Consider the following 15,483-nt stretch of genomic DNA (forward strand, 5'->3'; position numbering starts at 1 on the left):
TGGGTTCAGCTGCAGAACTTTACTGGGCACCGTGTAAAGGTCAGGGTTCAGTCCTCTGACCTCTGACCTCTGTCCAGGCCGGCAGGCCCGCTGTAACTGAGGGCGCCACGTGGCAACGGTGGCCGGTGGATGGTGGATGCCCCGGTTGACAGATGCCTGAGGTTAAAGGTCGCCGTGGGCCTGACGTAGGTCTCCATGGGAGGGAGGCAGGACCTCCTCACCTGGTCCTCGGCCGTGGAGCCTGAACCTTTAGCGTCTCTAACGTCAGAGTGTTTGGGCCCATTTTGCTCGTGTCTCCTCTCAAATGTGAGGTTCTGGTTCTGCTTTACCAGCTCTGCATCGTAAATAGCGAGGGGCCTGATGGCGTCCTGCCTCCTCTCCCTGCTCTTCCTCACACTGGCTCACTGTTGATGAGCCGCACAGCTGCGTGCCCCCCCCCACTGTCCCCTCTCCCCGACACCATCCAGCCTCTGTAAGTAAACTTGTCAGACCTGATGCATCGCCTGCGTGCGCTCACATGCAAATCACGCCGCGGCAGAGCTTAATCTCCCAGCAAACAAGAGGAGGCGCGGAGCAGCGCCGGTCCTCCGTCCCAGCAGAGCGGCACCATCTTAGCAGCTCTGATTAAACGAGTGTCTGCAGAGCTCCACTGCTGGTTACGCAATATCAGGTGCTTTGCCGGGGAATTTACTTTGATGCCGGGGATAACGAGCGGAGCTGTCCTCGCCGCGCACAGAAGCCTCCACCATGAACCGAGTTAGTGGGTTTGCGCTGGTCCAGGGGTGGGCAAGGGGAGGGACGAGTTCTCCTTCTCTTACCGAGTGCCCCCCCCCCCCTCGGTAGAATGCGAGACTTGCCTTGAATCCGGCCATCTACAACCGGTCTGGCGTACCCTTGGGGGGGTCCACGTGTGCAGGAAGTAGTATTAATGTGTGAAAAGTGGCCGTGGTATCAGCAGAGTGTGAGAGCACCTGAGGAGTAAACGGATCCACGCCGTTGATTTATTCACCCCGCGCTGAGTAACATAGGCTGAGCCTTTAGTCTGCCCCACCAGCAGGGGGCGAGCTACCCGGACCTGCTCCAATCACTCGTCTTTATGGTAAACTCCCTCCCTGTTGTTCATAACTCGGGTCACTGGCGGCTAAACGTGCTAGCGTGCTGGCGGCTGGGTTTGTTGATTTAAGCCCCGACTAGCTGATCTGGATCAGAACCCGTCCTGGTTGGACTGCTTTGATCTCTTTGATGCTGTCCGGTGCCTTCAGAAATTCTGTTTTTCACGAGAGTCTCTGTGATTTGTTTTCATTATCCTCGTCCCGCTTCGCTCCCGCGTGTCCTCCGTCTGTCTCCGGGTGAAGACCTCTTCACCGGGCCTCAGCCTCCGCCTTGCCCGCCCCCTCATTTATTTCTGCCTCTCCAGGATTCATTTGACGGCGGGAGGCTTGTATATTCCAAACTCTCTGCCGCCGAGCATTTATGATGTGCACGCCACGTGGGCCATTACTCAGGTGGGCCGTGGTCGACGCGGGGCTGTAGGTTGTGGATGGGATGGTTCCGACCGGGGCTCCATCACCACCATTCCAGGCCGCGTGCACGTTGGGCCCATTAATCTTCCCCCGGGGCCTCTTCTGGCTGCCTGGGAGCCACTTTTGTGTGAGTTATGATCTTCCTTCCTGATTCCGGCGACACACAAACGCTGCTAACGGGATGTGCTGAACCCATCGGTGGCCACTAGATGGCACTAGACTCACTAATGAAAGCGCCGCTGCCGCGCGGCGGACATAGGAGGCGGAGCTTCACACGTTCTCACCTTCGGGTGGAACCAAAATGCAGCACCGCTTCTTTTGACAGCAGGAAAAAAAAATCCCATTACGCACGCGATAGCCTTGCTACACCGGCTATCTGTCAGAGCTCCTGATCCAATTCCAAATTTGAGTTATCACTTTCAGAGGTCCGGACGGCCAGCAGCACATTACCTGTCTGGGCATCTGCAGCCGCGTGCTGGAGCCAGACAGCCGAGGAATCTCTCGTAGGTCCTGCTCAGAAGGTGATGGAGCGTTTCCAGTGGGTACGAGGACTCGAGAGGTCCTTTGGCCTCTCTGTTGTTTTTCTTTGGGGGGGTGTTTCTTTAGATTGCTTTCAGAAGTTAGCATATCTGATGTTTCTGTGGTGATGCTAAGACCGTTTTTAAAACATAAACAGGAAGTGACTTGTCGTCTGGGGGAAACCCTCCGACGGAGCATCAAGACCTCCAGTGTAGTCGTCGTTAATTATCTTCTCAGCGGCCTCCTTCAGCTTCTGCTGGCTGTCTGCTGAAATCCCGGCCGATACTCCAGAGAAGATTACTGTGATCAGCTGCCTCATTTAAAATTAGCAACACAGAGAGGCTTGTTTGGAATCTGATCCAGTCCCGCTGAAGATCTTAGAGAAGCTGCCGAGCAGAGCCAGCGGAGCCCACTGTGCCGGTGGAGATGAAGCGGCGACGAAGACGAGGCAAAATCTAGATTTAATGGCCTCTCATCGTGGTTGTCGCCGGCGTGGCGTCGCCTCTCGTGGCCAATTAGCATTGACGACGCCGCTTCCTCTCGGAGCTCGGGCATGTGCGCCATTGACGGATTGATTTATGATTTTAAAACATCAGAACACGGCCCGGGGGGGGGGGAGGCTCCAAAAAGAACCCACCCGCTAAAAGTTAAAGAGGCCGGGAAGGATGAGTCTTAATGAGGAGTCAGTGGAACGTGTCTGATGGTGACATTTCCTCCTGGAACCGCCGGGCTCACGGCGGAAGCCGGACCCACCGCCGCAGGCGCCGCTCCAGCGCTCAGCCTCCGCGTAACCGGGCGCGACGCGGCACAACTAGCAGCCTCTCAAAACAGGAGGCAATTAAAACCGCGATCTGCTCACGCACCCGGAAACGCTCGGGCGGCCGCGGGCGGGGGGGGAGGGCTGTTTGTGGCGAAGCGGATTTATTTGTTTGTCAGCAGGAGGAAAAAGGGTTTGGAGTTAGCGGTCGGTCCCGGTAGCATCCAGACTTTAATTTATGCTTTAATAAACCGAAAAAAGGATGCGCTGCATATAACATAAGTAAGGTTTTATTAAAGGGGCGGAGCCTAATCCTAATCTCCTGACCAACATTCATTAGCATAACGATAGACTTGAATGTGCTAACGCCGACATTAGCGGCAGCAAACATCAGGCTCTCTGCTGAGCCAAATGCTGCTCATTTTTGGATTTCCTAAAGTGCACTTTTGTGTTTGGAACAGCTAAAGAGGAGTATTTTCCTCTCCACTCCTGACAGGTTTTAGGCTGTTGCCTCTAAAAGCCCTTTTTTGTGATAATGGTAGAATAGTGAATGCGGCCCTTGGAGGTCAGTCAAGGTTCGGGCCCCCTTCAGAGGCTAAGAGCCTCGCTGCTGTTAGCGTCCGTTAGCTGCAGAACCCCCCCGTGGTCATTCATTATTCGAGGCTACCGGATGACCTGTGTCTGCCGTGGCGCTCTCACGCTGAGGGGCTAATGGCGGAGGGCTTCCAGGGAGCGGCGTGTTCTCGCCGCCCCAGCTAAATTACAGTTAATGGCTAACTGTAATTTAGTTCCTAGCTGGTGACGTCCTGAACCATCTAACCAGCGGTTCTCTCCTCTCCGCAGCCGGCTGCACCTTTGACCAGGACTCGGACCCTGGCTTCTGCGACTACCGGCAGGGCCAAGACGACGACTTTGACTGGCAGCTCATCAGGACCTACAACTGGCCCCACCCGACCCCGGATCTTTTACGAGGTACAATTGCGAACTGTAAAGTTTTACTTGACGCCTGCGTTTACGGATTCGGCTTTATTTTACGGTTTCAGGTGACGCTGAGGTGAAACTGTATCGGGGGTTGTGAGCTTTCTGGGCTCTGTGAGCCAGCTTCTGATGGGAACGTCAGCTTTACGGGAGGTTCCTTCCTCCCAGGTGCTAATTGAAGTCGTGACTTCTTCTGCTGCAGTTACAAACAAAGGAAGCAGCCGGAGCGTTTCGGCACCTTTCAGCTCTTCTGCCCATTATTTTGAGCTGCGTCCGGGTTCACGGTGGCGTAAACCAAGCTGAGAAAAAGCATCGTCTGAGTAATTCTGAGATGAATCCAGGACGCGGGATGATTGCAAACCAGCGTGTTTGCCTGGGCGAGAGCAGATCACCCCAACAGAACCTCTCTTCATTGATCTTTTTACATCTGCTCAGGGCTGACAGTCTAATCACGGTTTCATCTCCTCTCGCTGGACTGTTTCATTCCTATTAAAGCGGCGAAATGAGTTATTTCAGAGGTTCTGAGGTGGTTCCAGTCCTCTGAGAGGCCCGTCAGCACGTCCACAGGTGTGCGACAGCGCGTTCGCACGTCCACGCACGATCCCGTCGCCCCTCCGGAGACTGATCGCTGCCGAAGCCTCCGACAGATCTGAACAGGCTGCACTTCCGACTGTGATTCCCTCCGACACAATTCGGATTTATGAGCCCTTCACTTGGGGGGGGGGCAGGGAGAGGGGGAGACAGACGGGGGAGACAGGGAGGAAAACACATCTGTTTGGTCACGCTGCGACTGTTGATTGTCGCCTTCAGGATGCTGGGAATTTTTATCACCTTGTGTTGAGTCATTTGGCAAATAAAATGTTTTTTTTAGGTTTTTTAGGGGTGGTGGTGGTGGTGGGGGGGAGTGTGTGTGGGTGTGTGTGTATGCGGGGGGGGGGGGGGCAGGAATGAGAGGCATTTGCATTTGAATGCGACATGAAGAGTTTGGCTGCTTTCACAATTTTATTCTCAGCTGCCTGCAAAAGAAATCTCACCTGACACGAGCGGGGACGGTTACTAAAGCTTTTAACCCCCCCCATCCACCCCCCCACCCCCCACCCCTATCCATCCATCCCCCCACCCCTATCCATCCACCCCCCCCACCCCTATTCATCCATCCACCCCCCCCCCCCACCCCAGTGGTCCCTCAGAGTCAGGTATAGAACTCCGCGTAATCATTTGGTCTTTGCTTTTATCTTAGCATTAGCTCTGTTAGCATGAAGCCCCTCCCCCTCCTGACAGACCCCCCCCCCCCATCATGCCCCCCCCCCACCTCCTCAGCTGAAGTGCTTACATGAACACGCTGCAGCTCCGTCGCGACTTTCCAAATCATTAAAGAAAAATCAGTTGCTGAATGAGGGAAAATATCGGCGTAAACAAACAAACACAGCTCAGACGTGACCGACTGTTCGCACAGCGAAGCGACAAATCGGCAGTTTGACGCCTTTTGATCGATTGGCTGTCAATCATCTCGGGGTCCCGCCCGCTCGCCGCCACCGCCGCGCCACTTCGGGCTGTTTTCGAGGGTGATAACGTTTACAGCCAGAGGAGAACCTGGTGGAGCAACGCTAGCGTAGCGCCGCGCCTCCTCTTCTCTCCAGGTTTCCAGCCCCTCGCCGCTTCCACGCCGGCGTCCCGCCTCCAGTCTGCGCTGACATTTTCCACGTTTGCGTATTTGAAGTTCAATCAGGGCCCACGCGGCGTCGCAGCCCGGAGGCTCTGGCACATTTGGGAAGAAGCAGCCGACAGTCGACTGAGATCTTCATCATTTATTCCCACTTATCCAGCTCTTGTTCTGCTGCCCCGGGCGCGTCTCCCGTGGGGGGGGGGGGGAGGAGCCTGTCGGCGATCTCTCTGGAGTCGTGCACGGGTCACCGCTGAATCCTGGTTCTCTCTGGGGCGGCGGCGGCCACGTTTCATCTCCTCCTCATCCATTAGAGGAGGTCAGAACGACGGTTTGTTGCCTCTGAACTTGTTAGGCGCTCCTCTCTGGGGAGTCCTGGTCAGATCCGACCACGGGGACGGGAGGCCGCCGTCGGATCGTCTCATTATTTCCAGCTCTCATACACGAAGGTAGGGGGAGATGTTTCCTTTAAACCCAGGATGGAAGCTGCGGGGCCGTCATCTCCAAGTCTCAATATGCGGATCAGGAATCTGCCATTGATTATCCGTCGGGCGGCAAGCGAACGCATCACCTCCGTGACCACCGTTATAAAAACATTGCGGCCTGTTTAACCCCCCGGTGTCTGTCAGGAAGGTCAGAGGTGCTCCGTGAGGACCGCCTCAGGTTTTTCCAGGAGCTTTAAAGTCCTTCAGAGACACTAAGGAGACAGACGATTGAGACAACAGCTTGGTTTATTGGGCAGCAGCGGCTCGATGGCATCGATCCGAGCGCGCTAGCTGCTGGAATACCAATGCCCGGAACTGCTGCAGCCCCCCCCCCCACATCAGGGGGAATTTCTGATGCCGGACTCCAGAATTCAGAGGCGCCATTAATGTTCTGATCGGACCACTGCTCTCGCCAGCGACTGGATCATAGATTTAACACCGCCGAGCCGGGGTGGAAACCTCGGAATATTTGGTCGCTTGCTGCATTTCCACTGCGTAATCAGGCGGCCAACAGTCGGTCCAGGAGTGACCCCGACCAGCCCGGTCTGCTCATGGCGTTTGCCTCAACAGCCACGTTGGCGTTGCCGTGCCGACTCGGCCGCGGCGTCGTTAGCATCGCGTTGTCAGTCACTGGCCAGCGGAAACAGACTTCCTGTTGGCTCCCGGCTCAGAAACGTGTCGCTCACTCAAAGTTTGTTCCCAACGTTCGGCGTGTCAGATCCGTCAGTCACGCTCTGGAGCGGACGCTGACGGCGTACTGAAACGGCGGCGTCTGATTGGCTATTGTCGTGCGAGCGTCTTAATCAGACCAAAACGGAGGAAAAGCTCCTCTCTCCTCCCGAAACGAGCGCATCAGCGTGCGAAGTGGTTTATTTGGAACAAAGGTGCCCATTGTGTCGTCGCTCCTCTGGGAGCGCTTCCTTCCGACAGATGCTTCCTTCTTTATTTAACGTGACTAACGAACATGTGTGAAGTCACCCCCCCCCCCCCCCCACAAGCTATTATTTCATAATTTATGTACATTTTTTATAGTGTGATCCACAACGATCACTAAAACAATTGGGTTTCTTCCTTTCTGACCATCAGAAAAATCCCTTTTTCCCTTTCCTGATGTCCTGTTTATTTTATCCATAGGTTAGCATGTTGGTGCTGATTAGCATTAGCTGATTAGCATTAGCTGTCGGCTGGTTTCTAATGGTTTAATTATGGTTTTTGAGCTGAGCGCTAACGAGCAGGTCAAGGACATGTTCTCTGTAATCTGGGCGGATCGTTCCATAGCTTCACCCGCGCCCCTCCAGACGTGCTCCGAGATGACCTCTGACCTCTGCGCCTGATTGGGAGGCTGCTTAAAACCGTATTTATCCTGAAATTTTAAGGAACCCTGGCAAAGGCGCTCCAGCTCTGACGATAAGATTAAAGTTATTTTAAGATTTTCCCGGAACAAAGTGAAGGATGAGGGATTACAGCCGGACCTCTGAGGGGAAGAAGTGATACATCACATTTGCGCGGTAATAAGTCGGACGGCGGTATCCCTGCCGCCACCCTCCTCTTTAAATATCAGTTTTTCAAACCTTCTTTCCCATTAATACTTAATAGCGATCTAATATTGACACATTAATACTTAATTTAAGATAAATTGCTCAAAATAATTCCTCATCTTTCAGATCTAAAACCCTCTCCAACACTTTTAAGCAGTATTTTTTCCCCTCCTTCCCCCCCTCAGGTGCCGGCGTTCTATCTTTAGGAAGTATTTCCATATCCTCTCGCTGGTCTTTGTCTCGCTGTCAGTGTAATTGATATATTTTATATTACAGGTTCCAGAGTTGGGATGAGTCATTTGCATATAATAGGCTGATAACTGATGGCGTAATGAGAGCCTGGAGCCCAGCGAGGAAGGATGGAGCTCCAGAGACTAATGACCGCTTCAATAATTCACAAGAAGTGACTCCCCCCCCCCCCCAAATCTGCGGAAGAAAAACGGAATCCTGGAAGAAGGAAAATAGAACAGAATATATTTGATGCGAGCGGATAAATGGTGATTTTGACACCTGCTGGTGAATTTGAGGGTGAATGGTAATGGGCTGGAGTCCAGACGGGACCGGTGGCGACCGTGCTACTTTAGTTTGCCGTGTTTACTTCTTGCCATTTTTCCCTCTTCCTCTGAAGGAGTTACTCCGTTGTTGCCCCACAGTTGCCCCCCCCCCCCCAGCCTCTGTCGGAGGCTCGCCGGTCTCTCCGGCTGCAGGTTGTTGTTGCCGTCCTTGCAGCGTTTCCCTCAGAGGTGCAGATTAAAGTTGTGGTTGACACAGAGGAATGACACGGGAGGGTTATCGGACTCGGCGCAGGCGGCCTCGCCGCAGCATTTCCCCACGCTTGGCTTCGCCACGCCGGGTAATTGGCTTCTTCTTCTTCTCTTGTGCTTCCCACTGATGAGTGTTTGTGGCTATCTCTCTTTCTTCTCTCCGTCCTCGTCGGCTCTTCTCAACGACGGCGGAATTGAAAGTTTGTCGAATTAAATTCTGAGACATCTTCCACGGCTCTGCCCTGAGTTTGAAAGGGGCTGATGCATGCTGGGAAAAGGTGGGGAGGCGTTTTCGCTCAACGCCAACAGAATCGCACAAAGAGTCGTCGGCCGGACCCTCCAGTGGGGGCCTTAAACTCAATGTGTCTCTTTCTTTCCTTCTTTATGCATATTTTCATTCATTTTTGTGCGGTGGCTCAGAGAACGTTGTAATTATGGTAAATTCAGCTCAAAAAGGCCCCAGTGAACGAGCTTAAGCCAGCGAAGGGACCCTTTTGACTGGGAGCTCCAGGTTTTCACACTTCATTTTCACCTCTGTCCATTCAGGAAGTTTTGTTTAAGTTTCTCCAGTTTTTCCAAAACTTTCAAGGACTTGATTCCTTGCCCCTCCCACAGACGTCACAAAATTCGGCGCCGCGGTGAAGCGTCGTATGAAGTTATTCTTTGTGCTGATCTGGAGGCTCCACCCTCTTCACATCACGGGGTGCTGACGGAGGAGGAAGTGTTGCCCCCTCCCAGTGTAAATGATGATGATGATGATGGGCGTCCTCAAGTCCACAATTAGTGATTTTGAGGGTTCATTTAAGATCTCACCATCACCGAATCCACATGTTCACGCCTGTTGATGACAAAAAAACACATCTGAGAGGCGAGTTTGATGAAATAGAAAGAAGTCAATTATCAGCAGAACCACCAAAAGTTCTTCAACTCTTCGCGTCTCCTGTTGTTCTTTCATTTCGCAGGCGATTCCCGACGAGCCTTTTTTCCCCGTGTAAATCACAAACTGGCGCGCGGCAGTGACAAGCTGGCAATTATTTCTGCTTCCTGTCTTTTGCCCTCGTTTGGCTGCTTGTCTTCGCGGCGTTCCCGTGGTGCCTGTTAGAGACGAGCAGGCAGGAGCCCCCACAGGCTCCTCGATGTTCCCGAGCTGGTCCTGGCAGTGGTGGTGGTGTGTGTGTGTGTGTGTGTGTGTGTGTGTGTGTGTGTGTGTGTGTGTGTGTGGAGGGGGTCCTGACCTCCCCGCGGAGCGTCTCTCACGTTGAGATGAACTGACATGCTCTCCTTGGAAGGCGGAGAGAGGAGCGCCGGTGGCTCCTCTTCTCCCCCCGACTCCAGGATGTTCTGTTCCGGGATGCTGTCTCCACCGGGGGCGGCCGCTCCTACGGGGAAGAGCGGCCAACTTTGATTGGGCCGCCTACGCCGCGGCCAGAGTTTCAGCGCAAATTTTGACCGCAGGCCAGAACGAAGGGTCGCGACCTTGAGAAACCCAGAGACGTTGGGAGGGCTAAAATTCCTCAGAAGACCCTGAAGTCCGTTTTTCCAACGGTGGTGGATCCTCTGAGATGGAACCAGGAGGCGGCTGTGGTTGTGGTTGGTCTCCACAGCTGGTCTGACAGCATCAGGAAGGCTGAAGATGAGCAGAGGCACAAACACAACGCTCATTAATTGGATGAAAGACAGTTGCGCAAGCCCCTTTTCCTCGGTTTCGTTCCTCGATCCGGGACCGCAGAGCCGTAAAGAACCTGACAGACGAGGTGAAGTCCCCCCCCCCCCCCCCCCCCCCCCCTTCTTTTTCTTTCGCTCTGGTTCACTGTGAAATATTGTAAAGATCGAGGAAAATGAGAGCGATAAAGTAATTAAAAGTCCGGAAAGTTTTGGGCGCATCAAATTAGTTTCCTGACTAATTTTTGCCTCCTCGTGCTCCGTGAATGCTGCTCCGGCCGTATCTGCACAGCAACTGTAATGAATTAGGATTCAATTTGTGCAGGCGCTCCTTTTCTTTGTTCTCTCTTCCTCTCAAATGGGGCCCAGATGATAAGATATCATTAAAATATACGAGAGAAGGTAAAATGGTCCAGCTAGAGGCTCAGTTTTAATACCCCCCCTCTCTAAATATCAAAGACAGGTCTGTGACCCCCCCCAAACCAACACCTCACAATTTAAAATGAAATAAAATAAAATGAAGCTGCCTTGACTGGTTAGCATCTAATGCCAATCCGGATCTGTGAGGGGGTTCTGCGGGTTAGCGGCTACATGCTGCTAACTGCCCCGGCCACAATTGCCCCACAGAAGGAGCGCGTCCCCCGCGGAGCCCCTCGTTCACCTTCTCAGGAAGTGCCGGACCTGCTCGTACGTGCCTGGGAGTGGAACCCCAACCCTTCTGTTTGAGGTAACCAGACGGACGTGGAGTTGGACAAAGGTCAGACAAAGGAACCCACTCCAACGGCACAGCAGGACGACCGTCCACGCTAGCTCCAGCGGAGCGTCGGGAGAGTATTCCCGCCGCCGATCTTTGGGAACTACAGTTAAATTGGACAGGTGTGAGCTGAACTTCAAATGTTCCGTCGTCTTTGACCTTTAACCTCCGTCATTCTGCCGCTTTCACGCCTGAACGGTAAAAAGCTGTCGGTGCTAGCGCGGGCACAGCCGCGGTGCGCCCTCTACTGGCGCCCTCCAGGAGAACATTTATGCTATTTATTGATTTAATGTTGATTTGCTAAAGTCCTGCTCGGAGTGGTCCCAGTCCGTCCAGGGCGACCGCGTATTTTTCCTTTTTTCCGTCCGTCCGAACGGCTGAAGCTGATTGGACGGTGACAGATGATGATGACGCCGCTGACATCGGCCTGCGGAGTTCAGCGGACCTGTCACCGAACCTCGGGCTCCGTCCACGTAGAATGAGAAGAGGCAGACGCCTCGATGTTGACTGACAGCGATGGTTGCCGCGGCAACCATGATTGGCGAGCCCGCCGACGGATGTCGAACTCGCAGTGGAATTTACGAGGACTTGATGCGTCGCCGTTTCTCAGCAACTTTTAGCCCTTATTCCCTTTTCTCTGGCGGTGAATGACAGCGGCAAATTTGTCTTCCATCGGAAGGGAGCGTTTCCCAGGAGCGCCGCCCGGCTCCTCCCGCGTCCTGCAGGCATTCTGCTATTTATCATCCCAGCTGACACGGATCACTCGCTGACATCCCGCCTGTCACCCCTCCGCTGCGGCTCGCTCATCTCGCATTAACTCCCCGGGTCCCTGGAGGAGCTGAAAGTGCACGCTTGGCACTTTCACGCCAACTTCTGGCACTGATGCATCGTGGGGTAGCGTAGTTCTTTCTTATGAATCCTTTAATTGGTGTTATTATCAAACCTTCCTCAGGTTATCTCTCTCTCACACACACAGACACACACAGACACACACAGACACAGACACACACACACACACACTATTGTTTCCTGCACCGTTTCTTTGAACCTTGTCCAAACGGTCTCTGGTCGTGGATTATCTCGGTACTTGATCCAGTTCCAGTTGGTGTAAAATTCTGCTGTGTGTGTGTGTGTGTGTGTGTGTGGGGGGGGGGGGGGGATGCCTCCCCCATCCCTCTTTGACCTCTCTCAAACTTAAAAGCACCCCCCCTCCTCCCCCCGCCCCTCATTTAACTGCTGTTTTTGTTCTGCTGGCATTCTGGGACCTTTGTTTCCTTTTGAGTAGGGGTGGTGTTGGGGGAGGAGTGGGGGGGGGGGGGTGTTGTGGCTTTAAGCTCATCCTTGCTGCACCTCGCAGGATGGATGGAAACTCTCCTCTCCTCCTTTTTTAGTATTTAGTTCTTATCTGTTGTGGGAGATCAGAGTTGGTGTCTCTGAGGGGGGGTCGGCAGATGCAACGCTCTGAGGGGGGGTCAGCAGATGCAATGCTGCTGTTCTGCAGTCAGGCTGAACAGCGGTTGGAGCTGCTCAGTCGGGTTCTGCAGGAGGAGGCTGATGCGGATCGTCCTTCAGCCTTTAATCAGGACCTCTCGCCTCTTTCTCGTGCAGGCGGGGGCGGCCGGGTCCAACTCCGCCCCTATATTGTAGTCAGTGGGGCGGCTGCGCTCCTCCTCCGGCGGTGTCATAAATGTCAGATGATAGATCTGAGGACAGCCTTGAGACCCCCCCCCCCCCCCCGGCTGAGATGCTTATTATGCTGATTTATTGTTATTGATTTCAATTTCGGGGCTGTTATTGCCTGGAAGCTGCATTAAAGCCGCAGCCCTGCAGGAGATGAATTGAGATCCCAAAACACAAACTCCTTCCGATAGTGTCTGGCAGAGCCACGACTTTTAAACGAGCGACACGGCGAGGGGCGTGCACGCTGGCCTGGGTGGATAGGCGGACGGACTTGTGCTCCGTTTGGCCCGTTTGAACCCCGCTGCCAGCCCATTGGCTGGTCCCGTGGCTGCTGGCGTCCAATGGGTTTGAAGCGTGGCCGATCTTGAAAGGCTCAGCCTGGCTATTGTGTGCCGGACGTTAAGCCGTTACTCCTCCTGGAGTTGAAAAGCCCCCCCGACAGTTAACGGCCCTCCTCTGAATGACACATTTAAAATTTAAAACGCCCAGCTTCTTAAATCCGGCGGAGTGGCGCGTTCCCGGGATGTGGGCCTTTTGTTAGCTGGAGCGGCTCAGGAGGGGTTGGAGGCTGCCCCCTGCTGGCTGACTGATGCGCTGTGTTTGCTTTGACAAAACACTGACAACACCCACAGGGAAGGAAATGAGGGGAGCGAAGCTCCTAACGTTAGCTTTTCAGAATGACACGTTTGCTTTTTGTTCCTCTGGAATAAATGAAGACTTTGGTTTTAGGATGGCAAATCAGGAAAAGCCTGATTGCTTTTTAATCCTTGAACCATCAATCAGCGCAAATTAGCTGCCGATAAAATCTGTCGGAGGTGGGCGGGAGTTGCCAAAGTTCAACTGGAGTCTTTACTTTCCTAGTTTCAACCATTGTTTGCCTGGCTGTTGCTCTCCCTCCTCCGAGGCTTTGCAGAGGTGCTTCTGAAGGGAGGTTATTTGCTGGTGCTCACAGATTTAGTCAGAAAATACCAGAAACTCCTCTGACTCCAACCTTCGGGCGTTTCTGTTGTGTTAAAAAACCGGCATTCTGCTGTTTTTCCCGCCCGCGCTAGCACGGACGGACACCACCTGCGATCCAGGCTCGTTATCTGGGACCAGTTCCCCTCTTAAAGACCAGAACACGCTTATCTCGCCGTGGGAGCGTTCGCCGATGCCGTTCCTGACCCACTTGTGGGCACCAGAGGCACCGACTTCGGGCTGAGACCCAGCCTGGTAGCTCCAGTAACATCCCCCTCCTCCTCTTCCTCTTCCTCTTCCTCTTCCTCCCCCTCCCCCTCCTCCTCTTCCTCCTCCTCCTCTTCCACACAGATGCTGCAGCTCTGCACTGCACCAACTGACAGAAATCTGATCTCAGGCCAGTGGACTCAAACCTCACAGTCGCTATCAGAGACCGGCAAATACAGCCGAGCTTATCGAGAGGAGCCGGTTTGGGTGGTGTGTGCCGGCGGGGCTACGGGGCTCTGCCTGTTGGCACCTCCGGTGCTTCCCTTCACGCTCGGCGTGGCAGAAATGTACCTGCCGTGCGGGCGTTTAATAAGAAATGATCCAAAGTAATTCAAACAGGAAGTCCACGCTCGGAGTCGGGAAACGGAACAAACCTGTGGAGCTTCTGGGACGGGAACAGCTGCAGCCACAGACACAAGCCGCTCGCTGTTATCGCAGCTTCTGATGCTACTTAACACCTTAATTACACTTTGATCTAAATCCTCCTGAATCCACTTACGTGACTCTAATGTGGACGAGCTGCTCTCTGCTGCCCTGGTTTAATGAACCAAGCCGACCGCGTTTAGGTTCCTCCTTAACTTTATATTTTTATGCCCTTTGAAGCTACAGAATACAGCTAAACTCATTCTTACGGAGCATCAAAGGGCTGTTTTCAAATTCAAATGAGCGATCTCTTCCTGAAACCTGTCCGTCTGCCCCCCCCCCCCAAAGGCAGCTAGCAGGTCCTGGAAAATGACTTTCCCTTTTAAACGACCGGAGCTTGAAGGAGCGAGGCGAGATGAGCAGAGACCTGGGGCCGGGGGGGTGAGATGAACCAGAGAATAGATCAGCGGGGATGTATGGAGGCGCTGCGGGCGGACGCTTCCCACTATATCAGGATTGCAGCAGAGAGCAGAAAGTCAGGTTGCCCACACAATGTTGCTGCTAATGCGCTATTGATTTCTGAAAAGATTCATCCACTCGGGTCTGGATGCTGGTTCGGTCCAGCATCCAGACCCGCGGGTCAGAAACGGTGCTGAAACCACATGTGATTCCGCAAAACTGTCGGGAAATGTTGTTGGAGCTTTTTTTCCTCGGGTCTCTTAGTCAATTTGGAGGGAAAGTTGCCTCAAATCGATGGAAGAAACATCAACTTTTGGCTGGAAATGGGGAATATAAAAGTAAAGCTAATGTTCCGACAAATTAAACGTTTAGACCCTTGGTGTTAATTATTTCACTGGCAATTGTTGCTATAACGGTTGTACGAACGCAGGCTGGCAGCTAGCTAACATAGGAGGTTGGTCTAAAACTCCAAAGTTCTGGCGTTGGATCGTCTCCTCGGACCGATGAAACTCAGCTCTGGTGGTTCGGAGGAACGTAGCGATTCGGCTGCTCATTTCAGGGCCGTGTTAGCTGCGTGGATTATTCCAGACTACTGCAGCTGTGATCCATACGAGCTTTCTTCAACCCGTCGGCTGAGCGCAGCAACACACCTGCGGACCCGGACTCCTGTTGTTTGCAGGCGTTTCGGCTCCGTCAGTGTAGCGTTCAGGAGCAGCTGCTGCTGGTTTGCAGATTTTCCCATTTGCAGCGTGTCATTCTGTAAATTGCACACTCTGCATCTCCTGTAAACACCCCCCCCCCCCGACGCTCCTGAACAGACCACACAAACTCACACACGCACACACACACTGCACACACACTGCACACATCAGCTCAGGCTGCCACGGCTCGGTTACAATACCGAGGAAAAAAGCAATATAGGACAGAAAGCAAATGAAGTTCTGAAGAATAGAAAAACGTGGGACGACCTTCTGCGAACGCCTGGAGGGAAAAGGTCGAGGAAAACGGTCCCGACCAGCACGCCATCTCCATCAGCACCTCCAAGAAGGAGCTGAGATGAGGTGGGGGCGGTGCCAACATAGGTGGGGCGGTGTCAGTGGATTTGGGGGCGGTG

General features: G+C 53.5%; 1 protein-coding gene across 6 annotated transcripts in view; it reads left to right on the top strand.

Moving 5' to 3' along the window:
* The window catches only part of LOC101079975 (receptor-type tyrosine-protein phosphatase U-like), a 73,562-nt gene that overhangs the window by 21,458 nt on the left and 36,621 nt on the right, over positions 1 to 15,483 (top strand). For all 6 annotated transcript variants that reach the window (XM_029845357.1, XM_029845358.1, XM_029845359.1 and 3 more), the window contains exon 2: positions 3,643 to 3,771. In XM_029845357.1, the coding sequence (XP_029701217.1) occupies positions 3,643 to 3,771 (129 nt within the window). The remainder of the gene's footprint in view (positions 1 to 3,642; positions 3,772 to 15,483) is intronic.

Source organism: Takifugu rubripes, chromosome 12, assembly GCF_901000725.2.
Source record: "Takifugu rubripes chromosome 12, fTakRub1.2, whole genome shotgun sequence".
Taxonomy (NCBI): Eukaryota; Metazoa; Chordata; class Actinopteri; order Tetraodontiformes; family Tetraodontidae; genus Takifugu; species Takifugu rubripes.